The 23,782-nt window shown below is 45.1% G+C and overlaps 1 protein-coding gene across 4 annotated transcripts in view; it reads left to right on the top strand.

Annotated features, from left to right (window-relative positions):
• LOC139411994 (adhesion G-protein coupled receptor D1-like) overlaps nucleotides 1-23,782 on the top strand; it is a 62,100-nt gene that overhangs the window by 26,229 nt on the left and 12,089 nt on the right. For all 4 annotated transcript variants that reach the window (XM_071158768.1, XM_071158767.1, XM_071158766.1 and 1 more), the window contains 2 exons: nucleotides 12,532-12,605; nucleotides 15,697-15,820. In XM_071158768.1, coding sequence (XP_071014869.1) covers nucleotides 12,532-12,605; nucleotides 15,697-15,820 — 198 coding nt within the window. The remainder of the gene's footprint in view (nucleotides 1-12,531; nucleotides 12,606-15,696; nucleotides 15,821-23,782) is intronic.

The raw sequence follows: 23,782 nt of genomic DNA, 5'->3' as shown, positions 1-23,782 counted from the left end.
ACATTGGTCTTGTGTCGGGAATAGTTTGGACCTCAACTCCAGTGACAACAAATATGCACCACTGCTGCTTTCATCAGTTTTATGACGAATTACCGTACAGTATGTGATTTGGGTTTTTAACTTGTTGTCAACACCTAACATAAGACAATATACAGTATCTGAGACTTATAGTGGATACGGAAAGTGTTCAGACCCCTTGACTTTTTCCACATTTTGTTACGTTACAGCCTTATTCTAAAATGTGTTAAATAAAACAAATGTTATTATCAATCCACACACAATGCCCATTAATGACAAATTCAAAACAGGTTTTTAGACATTTTTGCAAATTCCTTATTTACATACAGTTGAAGTCGGAAGTTTCCATACACCTAGGTTGGAGTCATTGAAACTCGTTTATCAACCACTCCACACATGTCTTGTTAACAAACTATAGTTTTGGCAAGTCGGTTAGGACATCTACTTTATGCATGACACAAGTCATTTTTCCAACAATTGTTTAACCAGGTAGGCCAGTTGAGAACAAGTTCTCATTTACAACTGCGACCTGGCCAAGATAAAGCAAAGCAGTGCAACACAAACAACAACACAGTTACACATGGAATAAACAAAACATACAATCAATAACACAATAGAAAAAAAGTCTATATACAATGTGTGCAAATGAGGTAAGATAGGGGAGCTAAGGCAATAAATAGGCCATAGTGGCAAAATAATTACAATTGAGAAATTAAACACTGGAGTGATAGAGACTGGAGTGATATATGTGCATAAGATGAATGTGCAAGTAGAGATACTGGGGTGCAAAGGAGCAAAAATAAATAAATTACAGTATGGGGATGAGGTAGTTAAATGGGCTATTCACAGATGGGCTATGTACAGGTGCAGTGATCTGTGAGCTGCTCTGACAGCTGGTGCTTAAAGTTAGTGAGAGAGATATGAGTCTCCAGCTTCAGTGATTTTTGCAGTTCGTTCCAATCATTGGCAGCAGAGAACTGGAAGGAAAGGCGGCCAAAGGAGGAATTGGCTTTGGGGGTGACCAAATATACCTGCTGGAGCGTGTGCTACGGGTGGGTGCTGCTATGGTGACCAGTGAGCTGAGATAAGGCGGAGCCAGTGAGTTTGGCGATGAATATGAAGCGAGGGCCAGCCAACGAGAGCATACAGGTCGCAGTAGTGGGTAGTATATGGGGCTTTGGTGACAAAACTGATGGTACTGTGATAGACTGCATCCAATTTGCTGAGTAGAGTGCCGAAGTCAAGGATCGGTAGGATAGTCAGTTTTACGGGGGTATATTTGGCAGCATTGTTGTGAAATAGGAAGCCGATTCTAGATTTGATTTTGGATTGGAGATGCTTAATGTGAGTCTGGAAGGAGAGTTTACAGTCTAACCAGACACCTAGGTATTTGTAGATGTCCACATATTCTAAGTTAGAACCGTCCAGAGTAGTGATGCTGGACGGGCGGGCAGGTGCTGGTAGCAATCGGTTGAAGAATATGCATTTAGTTTTACTTGCATTTAAGCGCAGTTGGAGGCCACGTAAGGAGTGTTGTATGGCATTGAAGCTGGTTTGGAGGTTAGTTAGCACAGTGTCCAAAGAAGGGCCAGATGTACACAGAATGGTGTCGTCTGCGTAGAGGTGGATCAGGGAATCACCCACACCAATAGCGACATCGTTGATATATACAGAGAAAAGAGTCGGCCTGAGAATTGAACCCTGTGGTACCCCCATAGAGACTGCCAAAAGTCCGGACAACAGGCCCTCCGATTTGACACACTGAACTCTATCTGCAAAGTAGTTGGTGAACCAGGCGAGGCAGTCATTTGAGAAACCAAGGCTATTGAGTCTGCCAATAAGAATACAGTGATTGACAGAGTCGAAAGCCTTGGCCAGGTTGATGAAGACAGCTGCACAGTACTGTCTTTTATCAATGGCGGTCATGATATCGTTTAGTACCTTGAGCGTGGCTGAGGTGCACCCATGACCAGCTCGGAAAACGGATTGCACAGCGGAGAAGGTACGGTGTGGTATTCGAAATGGTCGGTGATCTGTTTGTTAACTTGGATTTCAAAGACCTTAGAAAGGCAGGGTAGGATAGGTCTGTAGCAGTTTGGGTCTAGAGTGTCTCCCCCTTTGAAGAGGGGTTTGACCGCGGCAGCTTTCCAATCTTTGGGGATCTCAGACGACAAAAAAGAGAGGTTGAACAGGCTAGTAATAGGGGTTGCAACAATTTCGGCTGATCATTTTAGAAAGAGAGGGTCCAGATTGTCTAGTCCAGCTGATTTGTATGGGTCCAGATTTTGCAACTCTTTCAGAACATCAGCTATCTGGATTTGGGTGAAGGAGAAATGGGTAGGCTTGGGCAAGTTGCTGTGGGGGGTTGCAGCGCTGTTGACCGGGGTAGGGATGGCCAGGTGGAAAGCATGGCCAACCGTAGAAAAATGCTTATTGAAATTCTCAATTATCATGGATTTATTGGTGGTGACAGTGTTTCCTAGCCTCAGTGCAGTGGGCAGCTGGGAGGAGGTGCTCTTATTCTCCATGGACTTTACAGTGTCCCAAAACTTTTTGGAGTTTGTGCTACAGGATGCAAATTTCTGTTTGAAAAAGCTAGCCTTTTTGATTTCCTAACTGCCTGTGTGTATTGGTTCCTAACTTCCCTGAAAAGTTGCATATCGTGGGGTAATTCGATTCTAATGCAGTACGCCACAGGACGTTTTTGTGCTGGTCAAGGGCAGTCAGGTCTGGAGTGAACCAAGGGCTATATCTGTTCCTGGTTCTACATTTTCTGAATGGGGCATGCTTATTTAAGACAGATCATTTCACTTATAATTCGCTGTATCACGATTCCAGTGTTTCAGAAGTTTACATACACTAAGTTGACTGTGCCTTTAAACAGCTTGGAAAATTCCAGAAAATGATGTCATGGCTTTAGAAGCTTCTGGTAGGCTAATTGACATAATTTGAGTCAATTGGAGGTGTACCTGTGGATGTGTTTCAAGGCCTACCTTCAAACTCAGTGCCTCTTTGCTTGACATCATGGGAAAATCAAGAGAAATCAGCCAAGACCTCAGAAATAAAATGTGTAGACCTCCACAAGTATTGTTCATCCTTGGGAGGAATTTCCAAATGCCTGAGGGTACCTCGTTCATCTGCACAAATAATAGTACGCAAGTATAAACACATGGGACCACGCAGCCGTCATACCACTCTGGAAGGAGACGCGTTCTGTCTCCTAGAGATTAACGTACTTTGGTGCGAAAAGTGCAACTCAATCCCAGATCAACAGCAAAGGACCCTGTGAAGATGCTGGAGGAAAAAGTATCTATATCCACAGTAAAAACGAGTCCTATATCAACATAATCTGAAAGGCCGCTCAGCAAGGAAGAAGCCACTGCTCCAAAACCTCCATAAATAAGCCAGACTACGGTTTGCAACTGCAACGACCATCGTTATGTTGGAGGAAAAAGGGGGAGGCTTGCAAGCCGAAGAACACCATCCCAACCGTGAAGCACGGGGGTGGCAGCATCATGTTGTGGGGGTGCTTTGCTGCAGGAGGGACTGGTGCACTTCACAAAATAGATGGCATCATGAGAAGGAACATTATGTGGATATATTGAAGCAACATCTCAAGACATCAGTCAGGAAGTTAAAGCTTTGTCGCAAATGGGGCTTCCAAATGGACAATGACCCCAATCATACTTCCAAGGTTGTGGCAAAATGGCTTAAGGACAACAAAGTCATGGTACTGGAGTGGCCATCACAAAGCCCTGACCTCAATCCCATAGAAAATTTGTGGGCAGAACTGAAAAAGTTTGTGCGAGCAAGGAGGCCTACAATCCTGACTCAATTACACCAGCTCTGTCAGGAGGAATGGGCCAAAATTCACTTAACTTATTGTGGGAAGCTTGTGGAAGGCTACCTGAAATGTTTGACCTAAGTTAAACAATTTAAAGGCAATGCTACCAAATACTAATTGAGTGTATGTAAACTTCTGACCCACTGGGAATGTGATGAAAGAAATAAAACTGAAATAAATAATTCTCTCTACTATTATTCTAACATTTCACATTCTTAAAATAAAGTGGTGATCCTAACTGACCTAAAACAGGGAATTTTTACTTGGATTAAATGTCAGGAATTGTGAAAAACTGAGTTTAAATGTATTTGGCTAAGGTGTATGTAAACTTCCGACTTCAACTGTAAGTATTCAGACCCTTTGCTATGAGACACTAAATTGAGCTCATGTACATCCAGTTTCCATTGATCATTCTTGAGATGTTTCTACAACTTGAGTCCACCTGTGGTAAATTCATTTGATTGGACATGATTTGGAAAGACACATACCTGTCTATATAAGAAGGTGACCAAGAAATCAATGGTCAGCCTGGCAGAGCTGCCAGAGCTTATTTTCAATGACAGCCTACCCCGGCCAAACCCTAACCAGGATGACGCTGGGCCAATTGTGCGCCACCCTATAGTACTCCCAATCACGGACGGTTGTGACACAGCCTGGAATCTAACCAGGGTCTGTAGTGATGCCTCTAGCATTGAGATGTAGTGCCTTAGACCGCTGCGCCACTTGCTCCCGAGTGGTGCAGTGTTCTAAGGGTAATTGACCGTTAATTAACATAAACACATTTAGCATCTTCTGGCTTCCACATTTAGCATCTCCTGGCAAGTCACTGATTCAGACCTTTGGAACATCTACATTTTAAAAAGTATAATAAATCCATGTAAAATAGCCTACACCTTCACAACAAATCCATTATTTAATTTAGAGAGGTCTAAAGAAACATGATATGAAGAAAATGTTGTCGATTTCAGAAGAACAGAATAGCATACTCTGAGTTGTCCTTATGTTAGGTACTGATGTGGCTATGCCATATGGACTACACTAGTTCATTTAGCAGATAAGATTTTCTTAGATTTCCGTGGCATTATTTTATAGTATGAAGAATACAATTGAACAAAGCTGAATTAAATAGAAAGGATATTTTCTCCAAACGATTTGAGGGAGTGCAAACATGCAGCTATTCTGTTTCGGGTGGTTAACAAAGAAATAGGTACTCCTATATGCTTAATTTAGAGTTATTAATGTAACTTTGGTTGTTCTACAAACGTTGGGCTATATGTTGTGATTTTTAATACATTCTAAGGCTGCATGTATCACAACCTGATCTGTTTCACCTGTCTTTGTGCTTGTCTCCACCCCCCTCCAGGTGTCTCCCATCTGTCCCATTATCCCATGTGTATTTGTACCTGTGTTTTCTGTTTGTCTGTTGCTAGTTTCACAAGTGATAGGCTAATTTTGTCACCCATCAGACTATTCTTGATTTTATCTTGTCTTTACATATACTAAATAATATATCTGTGAAGTTGATTTTGATTTAGAATGGACCATTATCATGCATCTGTCTCGAAACAGGAGCAGGGGGAAAAAACATGTAGTCTCTGCCCTTAAACAGTGAATGGAGGACGCTTTTCCCGTGGTTCATTTTCATGCCAGCCAGGTAGGCTATACTCCTGTTGTAAAGATAAGCATTGTGCTTAATAGTTTCTTAATATTAGGAAAGTTGAGAAATAAATATAGTAGGCTTAGCCTATAGAAAGCTGATGCGATCCTCCTCTTTTTAATAGAGGTCATCACTCGGTTTTCTTGCGCAATTGCATAGCCTATATAAATGTTGCACAACATGAGCTCATGGGCTCTCTTGAAGTGTTTGATTCGACTTTTGATCACATTTGCATTGATGTCAGAGTGATTAGAGGGACAATAGAGTGCGGAGTACCAGGCAGTTAGCATGTTTGGTAGACTACTAATGACCATCAGCAGCATGGAGAAGCCTAATTACCGTGACTAAATGGTCACATGGTATTTGATTGACTTCATGACTCGAGACCGCTGGTGTGGCGGTAATACGGTCCCAGCAACAGCCCTAGGAGAGACCTGAAAATAGCTGTGCAGCTGCCTGGTACTCAGCACTCCCCATCCAACCTGACAGAGCTTGAGAGGATCTTCAGAGAAGAATGGGAGAAAATCCCCAAATGTAGGTGTGCCAAGCTTGTAGCATCATACCGAAGAAGACTCGAGGCTGTAATCACTGCCCAAGGTGCTTCAACAAAGTATTGAGCAAAGGGTCTGAATACTTATGTAAATGTAATGTTTTTTTGTCATTATATGGTATTGTGTGTAGATTGGTGAGGGGAAAAAAACTGTTAATCCATTTTAGAATAAGGCTGTAATGTAACAAAATATGGAAAAAGTCAAGGGGTCTGAATACTTTCCGAATGCACTGTATATTTAGAAGTTGCATACCTCACACATGACTTTTTGTCTGTAACCATTACCAGAAAAGAGGTAAATATGCTATTACTGGTCTGTTGTGAGCCTGAGGATAGATTCAGCCCAAAAGTGACTGACTATTTTCGGAATTTTTATGTCTTTGGGAGCTGGTGGATACTTCACCTTCCAAACTCGGAGAAAGGGAAACTGCTCAAACAGTATGTGGAAGACCTTTCCCGTCATTGTTCACTCTGCTCTTTACTGTCTGTCTAACTCCACTCCAAAAATGGCCTCCAATGGCGTGCCTCCACTGCTCAGGGGTAGCTAAATGATTTGTGATTGACCCTTCTGCTTTCCCAACGGTTTTAGCCAGCGAGAGGAGAGAGAGAGACATCTAGTCTGATTAAAGTCTCAGAAGGGGAATTGTGTCAGCAGCAGTATAGTACTGTCAGCTCCCCCACATTTCACCGTCCTGGTCATGGTGCCATGGTAACAACAGGTCTTGTGTATTAGTAACACTGTAGTAGAACAGCAGTCACTTACTGTCAGATCTCGAAAACAACAGTAGACACCTTTGACCATTTACCTCACATGGAGGACGCCTGTTTTATGAGCAGAAAAAGAAAAACAATGTCATGAACCCTATTTCTGTGAATGCCTTAAACTATAGGTCATTCATTGACGCTGTCACCAGTCGCAATGATCCATAATGACTTTGTCTTATGGCTATTAGCATCGTTCACAGGGGAGGCCAAACAGGTCTGAATGGATGGTCAGTGAATCTGGCCTTGCACCTGTATGCTCAGACCCTCACCAAACATCTACTGAGGTCATTTCCTTCCAGAGCTAACTGGCAGTGCCGTATCAGTCCGGTCCAAGGTGACGCCACACCAGTCAATAGGGTTCTGGGGAGCGGCTCCGATACGGAGTGAAAGTGTTATCGGGTCTCTTGGAGGCCTGTGAGCTTTCTCACGCCATTCTGCACTAGTGCTGATTGGGCCCTGGCTCCAGCTGTGATTTATTAGTCCTGTCCGACGTTGGTCTGGCGTGGGTGGACCAGCGGAGAGGAGAGGGGGCACTGGGGTCTGTAGTTAAACATTAATACATACATAAAAAACCTACCCCCCCTTCCCCATCCCTCTCCCCATTCTCCTCGTCACTCAAGCATCACACTGACGGTATGAGGTGAAGAAATGGAAAGAGTGATTTCACAAGGAATGCCGGTGTTGTTCAGTGTCAAAATTGAAAGAATAGAAAAAAGGTTTAGACAGGCAGGACTTGAGTTTACAGGCTAATAAAGCTGTGTGTTGGAGAGGCGGCAGTGGCTGCATGAGAGGGACTGTGGGCAGCGGAGGACTGGAGAGGGAGTAGTGTAGGAGCGGTGGTGGCTGCTGTCTCTCCCAGAGTTGACCCACACATTCATAGTGTACTACAGCAGGCCCTTTTAGCAGGTACTGGAAAGAAAGGGCTAGAATGAATGTTCTGTTTTCATATTGACTTTGTTTTATATATCTAGCTTGTGCATTATAATTGATCACATTTTGATCCATCTACTGTATGTCTTTTAAAACAAAAGGGGATGAGAGAATGAGGGAGTGTTTCTTTGGAGGGGAGAGCAGGCTAGTGATTGCAAGTCTAGTAGACTTTCAGGAGCTTCCAATTAAGGCTGGAATGCTGAATAACTGTGGATTAATTCATCAAGAACTGGGAAAATAAACCCACCAAAACCTTTAAGAACCCTGATACCCAATATTTCTTTAAGTAAGCCAAAGCTGGTATCAGTTGTCTCTGCCACTATAATAAGCAGTCTTTATTGCCAGAGTCTTTTAATAACTCTCAGTACACACCCAATCCAAACCCTGTGGGTGAGTCTCTCTCTATCTATCTCTCTCTCCCTCCCTCCCTCACACACAGACTTACACATTTGGGCCAGCTCGCTGATCAATCGCAGATGGAGGTCTGGCGATTGCTATCCTTCTCTTGCCAGGAGCTTTGCATTAAGGGTCTCTCTCACTCCCCCCGCCTCACTTTCTTGTTCCCCTTTCCCAGAGTTACTCAGATGGAACTTCCTTTCAATTTCCTGGTGCAAAAGAGAAAGTGATGGTTTGGCACATACAATGAAGTAACATTCCCCCATATTCATACAACTTGTAATTTCTTAAAGTTAGAATACAATTCCTAGTATCTTGAGACACTTCCTAGAAATTCATTAACGTGCCATACTATTTTTCAACCGAGGATATTTCAATATAACTTGAGTGATCTTGTTAGACTTCCAGATCTCGGTATCCCGCCCCATCAAAATAAAATGGTAACTCCACTTTTCTTCACACCCTTCACACTTATCAACACTTACATAGTTGTTTTGTGTGTCTACCTCGGAGGCTCAGCCCAGACCACAGCTGCGAGCCTTACATTTCCCCTGACATCATGACCTCACTCTGCTCTGGGCCAGTTGTGTTGTCCAGTGCTGCTCAGATGGTTTCTCCACATGCTCTAAATTAGATGGTGTGTCTGTCACCATGGACCTTCATAGCAACATTACCTGTTCATTAAGCCCGAACTGTGCTGGGGTTAGCTTAGACCAATCATTTTAAAGTGGGTCCCAGTCTGAAAGGATCTCATATCAGATCTCAGATCAGTGATGTGTCACTGTGATACTAACCTGCTATGCTGTGGTCCATTTGGCCTGCTGGACTGGATCGTGTTTCACTACACCTCTGTGTGCCTGTCTCAGAGATAAAGTGTTTCCTTTTATGGCTAATTTCAGCTACTAAGTGTTTCTGTGGAGATATGCATATGTTTGCACTTTCTACATGTTATTTAGTGGAACCAGACACAGAGTTCTGTCTCCTGATTAATCAAACAATAAGGCAACAAAGAAAATGTATTCCTGTTTTTCAGTGGAATGGTGTCACTGATGCAGGCAGTCGTGCTGTTAGACTAATTTTCAGTGGTGAAGACTGCATCTGTCCCACACCACACACCTCCGAGTAGTCCTACATTACATCCTGTCTTTCCATGTCCTCAGTAAGAATGCTACATATTACAGGAAATCGAAAATATATGTTTTGTGCGGGTGTGCTAGCTGTTAATGATAAGCTTATGCCACTCATCCCCACGGCACAACACCTCCGAATCTCCCCCTAATGTTTTTATGCAACACGATGCCACATGATAGGCATGTAGTCATGATGTCATGATAGGCACTGGTCTCTCATTGATTGAGATGTAGTGAGTTGACAGACACAGTAAAGGATGGACTGCTTACTTCACAACTGATTCAATGGTCACTCTGTTGCTCATTCTCTGCCTCCCTCTGGCAGTCAGTCTCTCATTCTCTTCCTCTTTCCCTCTGACTGTCTCTCTGTCTCTGTCTTTCTCTCTGTCGTCTGCCCTCTGTCTCTTCCTCAGATGAGGTTTGAAGTGATTTCCAAGTCTCATTTAGCTGGCCCTCTTATGTTAATAAAGTGCTGGAGCGGAGCTCTCTTCCCTGGCAGACAGTGAGGCCGCAGGGCACAAGGGAGAAACGGGAGGCCGCAGGGCACCAGGGAGAGACGGGGAGGGAGCAGGGCACCAGGGAGAGACAGGGAGGGGGCAGGGCACCAGGGAGAGACGGGGAGGGAGCAGGGCACCAGGGAGAGACGGGGAGGGAGCAGGGCACAAGGGAGAGACAGGGAGGGAGCAGGGCACCAGGGAGAGACGGGGAGGGAGCAGAGCACAATGGAGAAACGGGGAGGGAGCAGGGCACCAGGGAGAGACGGGGAGGGAGCAGGGCACCAGGGAGAGACTGGGAGGGAGCAGGGCACAAGGGAGAAACGGGGAGGGAGCAGGGCACCAGGGAGAGACAGGGAGGGAGCAGGGCACCAGGGAGAGACAGTGAGGCCGCAGGGCACAAGGGAGAAACGGGGAGGGAGCAGGGCACCAGGGAGAGACGGGGAGGGAGCAGGGCACCAGGGAGAGACGGGGAGGGAGCAGAGCACCAGGGAGAGACAGTGAGGCTGCAGGGTACCAGGGAGAAACGGGAGGCCGCAGGGCACCAGGGAGAGACGGGGAGGGAGCAGGGCACCAGGGAGAGACGGGAGGCCGCAGGGCACAAGGGAGAAACGGGAGGCCACAGGGCACCAGGGAGAGACGGGGAGGGAGCAGGGCACCAGGGAGAGACAGGGAGGGGGCAGGGCACCAGGGAGAGACGGGGAGGGAGCAGAGCACCAGGGAGAGACAGGGAGGGAGCAGGGCACAAGGGAGAGACGGGGAGGGAGCAGGGCACCAGGGAGAGACGGGGAGGGAGCAGGGCACCAGGGAGAGACGGGGAGGGAGCAGGGCACCAGGGAGAGACGGGGAGGGAGCAGGGCACCAGGGAGAGACGGGGAGGGAGCAGGGTACCAGGGAGAGACGGGGAGGGAGCAGGGCACTGAATAATACCACTTCTCACATCTGTGACTGTCCATTTTGTCAGTGTGCTCTTCAATGTGTGTCTGGTCAGAGTGTGTAACATTTTCCCTCCCTGTATTCACTCAATGTGGAAAATGAGTCCCCCGTCCCCTCTGTAACATAATAGCATCATCAAAGTTTCAGCGATAGTAGAGAACAAATGTTCCAGAGTTAAAGGGATGCCTGATGGCAGTCTGTAATTGTTCTATCTCTTCCTGGGCTGTGAATGGATCCTAGTTGTACCTCACTCTCCCATCTGCTTCTGTTTACTCCTGACAAGAACCAGTGAGTTATTTAGCACCTTGTCAAAGACAGACGTTGCCCATGCTGATGGAGTGCATGTGTGCTGCTCTATGGAACACACTGTCCTATCTGTACATATCCCTAGCACAATGTTTAGGTGAGCAACACACTGAATTTGGGCCATATCTAACATAATATTAAGCAGACAGCCTATTGTAGGGCCAGGAAAGAGACACATGCACAAGACATCGAGCCTCACTGTCAGCTTCACTCTCCCTCTCACTCACTTTTTCCAGAAGGTCCATCTCAACATACTCTGATATAATTTCTCCATTAAGGCCCAGGGAATAAGGAGAGATGGGTCTGCTGTAGATGTTACACCACGCCAACCTATGAAAGCTTTGCTTTGTGTTGAGGAAAGATTGGACGGAGTGTTAAGTTGAACCTGAAACCATGGCCAGGCCCTAATTACCACATTCCTACTACTTCAACCATTAGCTCACTGTCTCTGGGGACTCCAAATTTGATTTAAGGAATTACATGGAAAAAGTGAGTTATAATAAAATAAAATGCTTTAAGACAGTAAGGAGTCTCACACAATACAATAATCAACTTTGCTGTGCGGCTGAGCCGTTGTTATGCTCTAGCTCGTTCATCTGATGTCTTCTTTGGATGTTTAATGGTTTCTCAGCACGAGTGGAGAGAGAATTGTTACTTGATTTCACAAAACAAAAAGAAAATAGGTGGTTCATTCTTCCAAATTCAAAAGAGATTGCTATTTTTGGAGCGCACTGAGACAGCTCTAATGGTCTTGTTAAGCTTATGGATGAAGGGGAAGCCAACTGGAGTCACAGAAAGCCAGCTGGAGAGAGCTGCTCATTTCCAAAGGGTTCCACACCACTGTCATGATGATTACAGTAACATGCATTTTCCTAACAGGTTGCTCTGGGTTATGGGGGTAAACAAACACTAGTGTGGCCGTCGCACAGACTACTAATACAATCAAGTCGATTCTTTTCTATTTAACCTTTCTTTTACCCGGTTGTCCCATTCATAAAATAACCACTTTTTCAAGGGAGACCTGGAACTGTGTTTCTTCAAGTTCATTTCTGTTTAGAAATATAAGATGATGGCCTTCTTTGGCAGTATATTGTGACGAGAAAAATGCCGAAGGGATATCAAAATGTCACATGCCTACTCTCTTAGGGGGAAAAAAGGTTCTATCTAGAACCAAAAAGTCCACAAAGAACCACTTTTGGTTCCAGGTAGAACCCCTTTGGTTCCATGTAGAACCCTTTCCACAGAGGGTTTTATATGGAACACAAAGTGATTCTACCTGGAACCAACCTTCTGGGCAAAACTTGTTTTCCACGTCATTCCAATGAAATTATGTTGAATCAACGTTTGTGCCCAGTGGGAAAAAAGCTTCTACCTGGAACCAAAAGGGTTATCCTATGGGGACAGCCACATAACCCTTATAGAACCCTTTTTTCTAAGAGTGTACCTCACAATAGAGGTTTGGGGAGCGTTAACCGTGAAATGACGACCTTGCTTTCTTTTTTCAGAACAGGGATCAGCAGGGTCAAGCCTTAAACCAGAGCAACAAAGTGTACCTCTACTGTGCCTTCCTCGACTACAGGTTGGTTTACATATTCACACTAAGATATGGCTAGAGCTATGTTAATGAAATTGTGACGTAACAGTACGGTATGTGGATATTAGGGAATTAGGAATCGCAAGGAGACGATTGTGTTGCCATATGCTAAATGTATAAGGAGCTTTACTATAATGTGTCCTATAAATAGGAAAATATATAGTCTAGTCTTGAGTATGAATCATAATCATATACATTACATCCATGATGCATAGAATCAATAGATTTGGCACAGTATATCTTGAGCAAGGGGGTGCAGCAACCTTCTTTAAAAACATTGACATTTGATTTAAAAACTATAAATCAGTGTGAATTGTTAGTGTTTTATTTAGACTCATACTGCTTACTCTCCCCTTGTGCTTCATGAAAAACATTGAAATACTTAACAGCCCTCTTAAAAATGAAATTCAGCAAAACATATGTGTTAATGGGCCTCCCACATAACCTTTATACTTAGAATATAATCAGGCTTAGGGATTGTGGATTGTAGATTTATTATTGCTATTATGGTGACAGGCATGTTTGTGTGCCTATCTCTGTCCGAGCTTATTGTGCGTCTATATGTCACTGTGTGTGTCGCCGTCCTTTACCTGACTGGCTGTCTCCTGTGTCTCCATCCTCTACCTGACTGGCTGTCTCCTGTGTCTCCGTCCTCTACCTGACTGTCTGTCTCCTGTGTCTCCGTCCTCTACCTGACTGGCTGTCTCCTGTGTCTCCGACCTCTACCTGACTGTCTGTCTCCTGTATCTCCGTCTTCTACCTGACTGTCTGTCTCCTGTGTCTCCGTCCTCTACCTGACTGTCTGTGTCCTGTGCCTCCGTCCTCTACCTGACTGGCTGTCTCCTTTGTCTCCGTCCCCTACCTGACTGTCTGTCTCCTGTGCCTCCGTCCTCTACCTGACTGTCTGTCTCCTGTGTCTCCGTCCTCTACCTGACTGGCTGTCTCCTGTGTCTCCGTCCTCTACCTGACTGTCTGTCTCCTGTGCCTCCGTCCTCTACCTGACTGTCTGTCTCCTGTGTCTCCGTCCTCTACCTGACTGGCTGTCTCCTGTATCTCTGTCCTTTACCTGACTGGCTGTCTCCTCTATCGCCGTCCTTTACCTGACGGGCTGTCTCCTGTATCTCCGTTCTCTACCTGACTGGCTGTCTCCTGTATCTCCGTCCTCTACCTGACTGGCTGTCTCCTGTGTCTCTGTCCTCTACCTGGCTGGCTGTCTCCTGTATCTCCGTCCTCTACCTGACTGGCTGTCTCCTGTATCTCTGTCCTTTACCTGACTGGCTGTCTCCTCTATCGCCGTCCTTTACCTGACTGGCTGTCTCCTGTATCTCTGTCCTCTACCTGACTGGCTGTCTCCTGTGTCGCCGTCCTTTACCTGACTGGCTGTCTCCTGTATCTCCGTCCTCTACCTGACTGGCTGTCTCCTGTATCTCTGTTCTCTACCTGACTGGCTGTCTCCTGTATCTCCGTCCTTTACCTGACTGGCTGTCTCCTGTGTCGCCGTCCTTTACCTGACTGGCTGTCTCCTGTATCTCTGTCCTCTACCTGACTGTCTGTCTCCTGTGTCCCTGTCCTCTACCTGACTGGCTGTCTCCTGTGTCTCCGTCCTCTACCTGACTGGCTGTCTCCTGTATCTCCGTCCTCTACCTGACTGTCTGTCTCCTGTATCTCCGTCCTCTACCTGACTGGCTGTCTCCTGTATCTCCGTCCTTTACCTGACTGGCTGTCTCCTGTATCGCCGTCCTTTACCTGACTATCTGTCTCCTGTATCTCCGTCCTCTACCTGACTGGCTGTCTCCTGTATCTCCGTCCTCTACCTGACTGGCTGTCTCCTGTATCTCCGTCCTCTACCTGACTGTCTGTCTCCTGTGCCTCCGTCCCCTGCCTGACTGTCTGTGTCCTGTGCCTCCGTCCTCTACCTGACTGTCTGTCTCCTGTGTCTCCGTCCTCTACCTGACTGTCTGTCTCCTGTGCCTCCGTCCTCTACCTGACTGTCTGTCTCCTGTGTCTCCGTCCTCTACCTGACTGTCTGTCTCCTGTGTCTCCGTCCTCTACCTGACTGGCTGTCTCCTATATCGCCGTCCTCTACCTGACTGGCTGTCTCCTGTATCTCCGTCCTCTACCTGACTGGCTGTCTCCTGTGTCTCCGTCCTCTACCTGACTGGCTGTCTCCTGTATCTCCGTCCTCTACCTGACTGGCTGTCTCCTGTATCTCCGTCCTCTACCTGACTGGCTGTCTCCTGTATCTCCGTCCTCTACCTGACTGGCTATCTCCTGTATCTCTGTCCTTTACCTGACTGGCTGTCTCCTCTATCGCCGTCCTTTACCTGACTGGCTGTCTCCTGTATCTCCGTCCTCTACCTGACTGGCTGTCTCCTGTATCTCCGTCCTCTACCTGACTGGCTGTCTCCTGTGTCTCCGTCCTCTACCTGACTGGCTGTCTCCTGTATCTCTGTCCTTTACCTGACTGGCTGTCTCCTCTATCGCCGTCCTTTACCTGACTGGCTGTCTCCTGTATTTCCGTCCTCTACCTGACTGGCTGTCTCCTGTGTCGCCGTCCTCTACCTGACTGGCTGTCTCCTGTGTCTCCGTCCTCTATCTGACTGGCTGTCTCCTGTATCTCCGTCCTCTACCTGACTGGCTGTCTCCTGTGTCTCCGTCCTCTACCTGACTGGCTGTTTCCTGTATTTCCGTCCTCTACCTGACTGGCTGTCTCCTGTGTCTTCGTCCTCTACCTGACTGGCTGTCTCCTGTATCTTTGTCCTCTACCTGACTGGCTGTCTCCTGTATCTCCGTCCTCTACCTGACTGGCTGTCTCCTGTATCTCCGTCCTCTACCTGACTGGCTGTCTCCTGTATCTTTGTCCTCTACCTGACTGGCTGTCTCCTGTATCTCCGTCCTCTACCTGACTGGCTGTCTCCTGTATCTCCGTCCTCTACCTGACTGGCTGTCTCCTGTGTCTCCGTCCTTTACCTGACTGGCTGTCTTCTGTGTCTCCGTCCTCTTCCTGACTGGCTGTCTCCTGTGTCACCGTCCTCTACCTGACTGACTGGCTGGCTGCCTGTCTATCTTCTGTCAGTTCAAAGGAGGGTGTTTGGTCCAATGAGGGCTGTGTGCGGTCCGAAGGGAACATGTCCTACTCGGTGTGTCTGTGTAATCATCTCACCAACTTCGCCATCCTCATGCAGGTGGTGCCCATGGAGGTAAGATACCCTCTCCTCTCCTCCACAACATGTCCCATGCAGATGCTCGCTGTGTGTGTGTGTCCCTCTTTGTTCTTGTTTATCCATCAATGCACCACAGTATGTGATTTATGTATATTTGGACAGGGGTCTGTGGTTCACCACACAGTAACTTCCCCCTCCCCTTCCAGAGGTCCTGGTTCTGTTAGAGTTTTCAGCATTCCTCTCCTGTAGGTCATTTTTGGGTCCAGAGTAACAATGTTGGTTTCACTAGTGCTTTAATAGGACAATGCTGCGGACTACCATAATGAGGTGTGGTACTTTGGGCCTTGACATCAAATCAAATTTATTTATATAGCCCTTCTAACATCAGCTGATATATCAAAGTGTTGTACAGAAACTCAGCCTAAAACTCCAAACAGCAATCGATGCAGGTGTAGAAGCACAGTGGCTAGGACAATCTCACTAGAAAGGCCAAAACCTAGGAAGAAACCTAGAGAGCAACCAGGCTATGAGGGGTGGCCAGTCCTCTTCTGGCTGTGCCGGGTGGAGATTATAACAGAACATGGTCAAGATGTTCAAATGTTCATAAATGACCAGCATGGTCAAATAATAGTAATCACAGTGAACAGGTCAGGGTTGAAACTGGAGCAGCTGCACGGCCAGGTGGACTGGGGACAAAAAGGAGTCATCATGCCAGATTGTCCTGAGGCATGGTCGTAGGGCTTAGGTCCTTCGAGAGAGAGAAAGAAAGAAAGAAAGAAAGAGAGAATTAGAGAGAGCATACTTATATTCATACAGGACATCGGATAAGACAGGAGAAATACTCCAGATATAACAGACTGACCCTAGCCCCCCGACACATAAACTACTGCAACATAAATACTGAAGGCTGAGACAGGAGGGGTCAGGAGACACTGAGGCCCCATCCGATGATACCCCCGGACAGGGCCAAACAGGCCCTATAACCCCACCCACTTTGCCAAAGCACAGCCCCCACACCACTAGAGGGATATCTTCAACTCCAATTTACCATCCTGAGACAAGGCCGAGTATAGCCCAAAAAGATCTCCGCCACGACACAACCCAAGGGGGGGCGCCAACCCAGACAGGAAGACCCAATGTGACTCAGCCCACTCAAGTCACGCACCCCTCCTAGGGATGGCATGGAAGAGCACTAGTAAGCCAGTGACTTAGCCCCTGTAATAGGGTTAGAGGCAGAGAATCCCAGTGGAGAGAGGGGAACCGGCCAGGCAGAGACAGCAAGGGCGGTTCGTTACTCCAGTGCCTTTCCGTTCACCTTCACACTCCTGGGCCAGACTACACTCAATCATAGGACCTACTGAAGAGATGAGTCTTCAATAAAGACTTAAAGGTTGAGACCGAGTCTGCGTCACTCACATGGGTAAGCAGACCATTCCAAAAAATGGAGCTCTATAGGAGAAAGCCCTGCCTCCAGCTGTTTGCTTAGAAATTCTAGGGACAATTAGGAGGCCTGCGTCTTGTGACCGTAGCGTACGTGTAGGTATGTACGGCAGGACAAAATCGGAAAGATCGGTAGAAGCAAGCTCATGTAATGCTTTGTAGGTTAGCAGTAAAACCTTGAAATCAGCCCTTGCCTTAACAGGAAGCCAGTGTAGGGAGGCTAGCACTGGAGTAATATGATCAAATTTTGGGGTTCTAGTCAGGATTCGGCAGCCGTATTTAGCACTAACTGAAGTGTATTTAGTGCTTTATCCGGGTAGCCGGAAAGTAGAGCATTGCAGTAGTCTAACCTAGAAGTAACAAAAGCATGGATAGATTTTTCTGCATCCTTTTTGGACAGAACATTTCTGATTTTTGCAATGTTACGTAAATGGAAAAAAGCTGTCCTTGAAACAGTCTTGATATGTTTGTCAAAAGATAGATCAGAGTCCAGAGTAACGCCGAGGTCTTTCACAGTTTTATTTGAGACGACTGTACAACCATCAAGATTAATTGTCGGATTCAACAGAAGATCTCTTTGTTTCTTGGGACCTAGAACAAGCATCTCTGTTTTGTCCGAGTTTAAAAGTAGAACGTTTGCAGCCATCCACTTCCTTATGACTGAAACACAGGCTTCCAGCGAGGGCAATTTTGGGGCTTCACCATGTTTAATTGTACAGCTGTGTGTCATCCGCATAGCAGTGAAAGTTAACATTATGTTTTCGAATGACATCCCCAAGAGGTAAAATATATAGTAAAAACAATAGTGGTCCTAAAACGGAACCTTGAGGAACACCGAAATTTACAGTTGATTGTCAGAGGACAAACCATTCACAGAAACAAACTGATATCTTTCTGACAGATAAGATCTAAACCAGGCCAGAACTTGTCCGTGTAGACCAGGGGTGTCAAAGTCAAATGGACGGAGGGCCAAATAAAAAAATCAGCTACAAGACGAGGGCCGGACTGTTCGAATGTTCATTGAAAAATTTTTAAATGACGCATATAGTCTAGTGAACCTAATTGAACCTACTGAAAACCTAACAAATATATTACAATATGATCAGATAAATAAAGCAATATTTTCTTATGGCTCTGTCAGTAATCTTTAATTTTCAACAGACACAAAAGACAAATTTCCTTTATATAAATATCCCCATAACATGAACATTAAATGAAAGAAACCGGTATTCAAGGCACCATCAGTAGACTATATTTTCTATTTTAGCAAAAGTGGGCTAAATTTACTTCAAAGAAAAAACAATAATAGCAATTTTCTATCATCCACTCAACTGAAATATTTTTAAAATATAATTGGATTGAAATACAAAAAAATAAAGTGCAAAAATCTATTAATCAAAAACAACACTTTGTTTAAGGAGAAGTAACATGCAGTGAAAACAAATATTAAATTTTAACTTTTAAACTTGAACTGAGTAAAAACTCTAAATATGTGATTGCACAGTAATGTTCACTTGTTTGAGGTTGAGGGTGATACTTGGTGGTGTCCCATCTTTTCCACAAGTTCATCAATGTTCGGGGTAAGGCTCTGAGCTGAAGAAATCCTCAGAATTGAGTGGAGGTGTTCAGCAGTAAGTCGACTTCTGTGTGATGTTTTGTTCAGGTTCATCAAAGAAAACAGTTGTTCACACAGGTATGTGCTGCCAAACATAGACAACGTTTGAGCAGCCTGGATGCGCAGCTGGGGCATTGTGCCGGGGAGGAAACGGGCGAACTCCGCAGCACCCACTGCCGCATATTTTGCCCTCAGTGCATCATTGCATTGGAGGTCAATCAACTCCATTTGGAGGTTTGGTGGTGAGCTTTCCACGTCAACAGCAAATGGGTTACCGAGCAGTTCCAACCTGCTTTTTTGTGCTTCAAAGTCAGCAAATCGGCGTCGAAAGTCAGCGGCAAGCATACCTATTTTATCAGCCAACTGTGTGCTCGGGAACGCACTGGTAGAGAGCTTCTCTTTCATGGTCTGGCAGCTGGGAAAGTGGCTCAAATTTTCTTTCCGCATCTGCGTCTCCCACAGAGTCAGTTTGGTTTTAAATGCCTTCACTGTACTGTACATATCAGAGATGACACGATCCCGACCCTGCAGCTGCAAGTTTATTGCATTCAGATGACTCGTAATGTCACACAGAAAAGCCATTTCACACAGAAACATTTCGTCTCGGAGTTGTGTTGTGTCTTTCCCTTTGCTGTCCAAGAACAGACAAATCTCCTCACGAAGCTCGAAACATCTTTGAAGCACCTTTCCCTGGCTTAGCCATCGCACCTCTGTGTGATAAGGCAAATCACCATGCTCCGTTTCTAACTCCGTCAGAAATGCCTTGAACTGGCGGTGATTCAAACCTTTGGCTCTGATAAAGTTAACTGTGCGCGTGATGATGCTCATTACATGCTCCATTTTCAAGGCTTTACCGCACAACGCTTCCTGGTGTATGATACAATGATAAGCTGTCAGCTCACCTGTCGCGTTTTCCTCTTGCATCTTTTCCCGTATCTTCGCCACCAGTCCGCTCCTGTGTCCACACATCGCAGGTGCTCCGTCGGTTGTCAAACCCACGAGTTTTTCCCAAGGCAGCTCCATCTCATTTACACATCTTGACACCTCTTCATACAAATCATGCCCCGTAGTTGTGCCATGCATAGGACGTAAAGCCAAAAACTCCTCTGTCACGCTTAGGTTGGAGTCCACTCCGCGGATGAAAATTGACAACTGGGCAATGTCAGAAATGTCGGTGCTCTCATCCACAGCCAAGGAATATGCAATAAAATCTTTTCCCTTTTTCACAAGCTGCTCTTTTAGATTGATGGACAACTGGTCTACTCTCTTGGCAATGGTGTTTCTGCTCAGACTCACATTTAAAAAGAGTTGCCTTTTTTCTGGGCAAACTTCGTCACAAACTTTAATCATGCAGTTTTTGATGAAATCCCCCTCCGTAAATGGCCGGGCTGATTTAGCGATCTCTTCTGCCAAAATAAAACTGGCCTTGACAGCAGCCTGGCCTTGTGATTTGGCTTTTTTGAACAGAGCCTGTCGAGATTTGAGGCCTCGTTTTAATTCCTCTGCCTTTTGTAGCCTTTGTTCCATGTCCATATTCTTGTTTTTGTCCGCGTGTTTCGTTTCATAATGTCGTCTCAGATTATACTCTTTCAGTACCGCCACACTTTCTCCACACAGAAGACACACAGGTTTTCCAGCTACCTTCGTGAACATATACTCCGACTCCCACCTTGTTTGAAACCCCCGGTTCTCAGTATCCACCTTCCGTTTTGCCATTTTTGATGGGTATCTGAAAGTTAATTTTACTGTGATGCTGACGACTGCTGTGCCAATAAATATTGAAATGAAGCAGCCTACTGCTCGGTGCGTCACCTTTGCATTGTGGGAAATGTAGTATTGGTGCGTGTAAAAGATCTGCGGGCTGCCGGCTTGCTGCGGGCCGGTTCTAATAATAAATCAAGATCATCCCAGGGGCCGTAAAAAACCTTCTTGCGGGCCGGATGTGGCCCGCGGGCCTTGACTCTGACATATGTGGTGTAGACCAATTTGGGTTTCCAATCTCTCCAAAAGAATGTGGTGATCAATGGTATCAAAAGCAGCACTAAGGTCTAGGAGCACGAGGACAGATGCGGAGCCTCGGTCTGATGCCATTAAAAGGTCATGTACCACCTTCAAAAGTGCAGTCTCAGTGCTATGATGGGGTCTAAAACCAGACTGAAGCATTTTGTATACATTGTTTGTCTTCAGGAAGGCAGTGAGTTGCTGCGCAACAGATTTTTCTAAAATGTTTGAGAAGAATGGGAGATTCGATATAGGCCGATAGGTTTTATATTTTCTGGGTCAAGGTTTGGCTTTTTCAAGAGAGGCTTTATTACTGCCACTTTTAGTGAGTTTGGTACACATCCGGTGGATAGAGAGCCGTTTATTATTTCAACATAGGAGGGCCAAGCACAGGAAGCAGCTCTTTCAGTAGTTTAGTTGGAATAGGGTCCAGTATGCAGCTTGAAGTTTTAGAGGTCATTATTATTTTCATCATTGTGTCAAGAGAAACAGTTGAGTGTCTCCCTTGATCCTAGGTCCTGGCAGAGTTGTGCAGACTCAGGACAACTGAGCTTTGGAGGAATACGGAGATTTAAAGAGGAGTGAAATTGTGAGAGTAATAATTACATAATTTTTTCGATATCATTGTATTTCCATTGTGAATTCATGCAACATATCTTGACAGGCTATATCATATATAGTAATTTGACCACATCAGTGCATTTGTTACAGTAATATCCCATATAAAGTACAGTCATTTGTTAAATTAGGGGCACGTGTGTAAGTGAAAGCATTGTTGAAGTACTGTAAAAGATTGAGATAATGGGGAGAGATAATGGAACATTTCATGAGAGATGGCTGATCTTGCTCTGTTGGAAGTTTTGGCACATGCTGCATTTCGCAGAGAGAAGGTTTATAGCTACAGGTGGGACTTTTTTTTAAAGAAAGTACAGATTAGCTCGTCAAATATTGTTTCCCAAAAACAATCTTATTGGATTTTTGTGAGGATTTTAAAACTTCTTATGGCTTAGATCCCGCTACCGGGATCGATATTACAACAGCCAGTGAAAGTGCAGGGCGCCAAATTCAAACAACAGAAATCTCATAATTAAAATTCCTCAAACATACAAGTATTTTACACCATTTTAAAGTTAAACTTGTTGTTAATCCCACCACAGTGTCCGATTTCAAAAAGGCTTTACGACGAAAGCACACCAAATGATTATGTTAGGTCAGTACCTAGTCACAGAAATACACAGCCATTTTTCCAGCCAAAGAGAGGAGTCACAAAAAGCAGAAATAGAGATAAAACGAATCACTAACCTTTGATGATCTTCATCAGATGACACTCATAGGACTTCATGTTACACAATACATGTATGTTTTGTTCGATAAAGTTAATATTTACATCCAAAAATCTCAGTTTACATTGGCGCGCTACGTTCAGTAATGTTTTGCTTCCAAAACATCCGGTGATTTTGCAGAGAGCCACATCAATTTACAGAAATACTCATCATAAATGTTGATGAAAATATAAGTTTTATGCATGGAACTTTAGATAAACTTCTCCTTAATGCAACTGCTGTGTCAGATTTCAAAAAAGCTTTACCGAAAACGCACACCATGCAATAATCTGAGTACGGCGCTCAGACACAAAAACAAGCCATACAGATATCCGCCATGTTGTGGAGTCAGTAAAAGTCAGAAATAGCATTATAAATATTCACTTACCTTTGATGATCTTCATCAGAATGCACTCCCAGGAATGCCAGTTCCACAATAAATGTTTGTTTTGTTCGATAAAGTCCATCATTGATGTCCAAATATTTCCTTTTTGTTCGCGCCTTGAGTTCACCAATCCAAATTCACGACACGCAGGTCAGACGAAATGTCAAAAAAATTCCATTACAGTTCGTAGAAACATGTCAAACGATGTATAGAATCAATCTTTAGGATGTTTTTAACATAAATCTTCAATAATGTTTCAACCGGTGAATTCCTTTGTCTTTAGAAAGGAAAAGGAACGTAGCTACCTCTCACGGGAGAGCGCATGATCAGCTCATGGCAGACACCTGAATGAAAGAGCTCTCATTCCCTCCTCCTTCCCAGTAGAAGCCTGAAACAAGGTTCTAAAGACTGTTGACATCTGGTGGAAACCTTAGGAAGTGCAATATGACCCCATAGACACTGTATATTCGATAGGCAATGAGTTGAAAAACTACAAACCTCAGATTTCCCACTTCCTGATTGGATTTTTTCTCTGGTGTTTGCTTGCCATATGAGTTATGTTATACTCACAGACATAATTCAAACAGTTTTAGAAACTTCAGAGTGTTTTCTATCCAAATCTAATAATATGCATATCTTCGCTTCTGGGCCTGAGTAGCAGGCAGTTTACTCTGGGCACCTTATTCATCCAAGCTACTCAATACTGCCCCCCAGCCATAAGAAGTTTTAAGGCAAGTCGTCCAGGTCCCGAGGCAGCAAAGCATCCTCAAACCATCACACTACCACCATCATGCTTGACCGTTGGTATGAGGTTCTTACTGTGGAATGCAGTGTTTGGTTTTTACCAGGCATAATGGGACCCATGTCGTCCAAAAAGTTTCATCAAGACTCTAGGAAGAATGTTCTATGGACAGATGATTCAAAAGTGTGAGTTTTTGGACGACATGGGTTCCATTATGTCTGGTGAAAACCAAACACTCCATTCCACAGTAAGAACCTCATACCAACGGTCAAGCATGGTGGTGGTAGTGTGATGGTTTGAGGTTGCTTTGCGGCCTCAGGACCTGGACGACTCGCCTTAATAGAAGGAATCATGAATTCTGCTCTGTATCAGATAATTCTACAGGAGAAGGGCAGGCTATCTGTCTGTGAGCTGACAGCTGGGTCATGCAGCAAGACAATAATCCAAAACACACAATCAAGTCTACATGAAAATGCCTAAAAAGCAACACATT

Source organism: Oncorhynchus clarkii, chromosome 6, assembly GCF_045791955.1.
Source record: "Oncorhynchus clarkii lewisi isolate Uvic-CL-2024 chromosome 6, UVic_Ocla_1.0, whole genome shotgun sequence".
In the NCBI taxonomy this organism is placed as follows: Eukaryota; Metazoa; Chordata; class Actinopteri; order Salmoniformes; family Salmonidae; genus Oncorhynchus; species Oncorhynchus clarkii.
The sequence above is the reverse complement of the archived record's forward strand: the minus strand, read 5'-3'. Positions and strand labels throughout refer to the sequence as shown.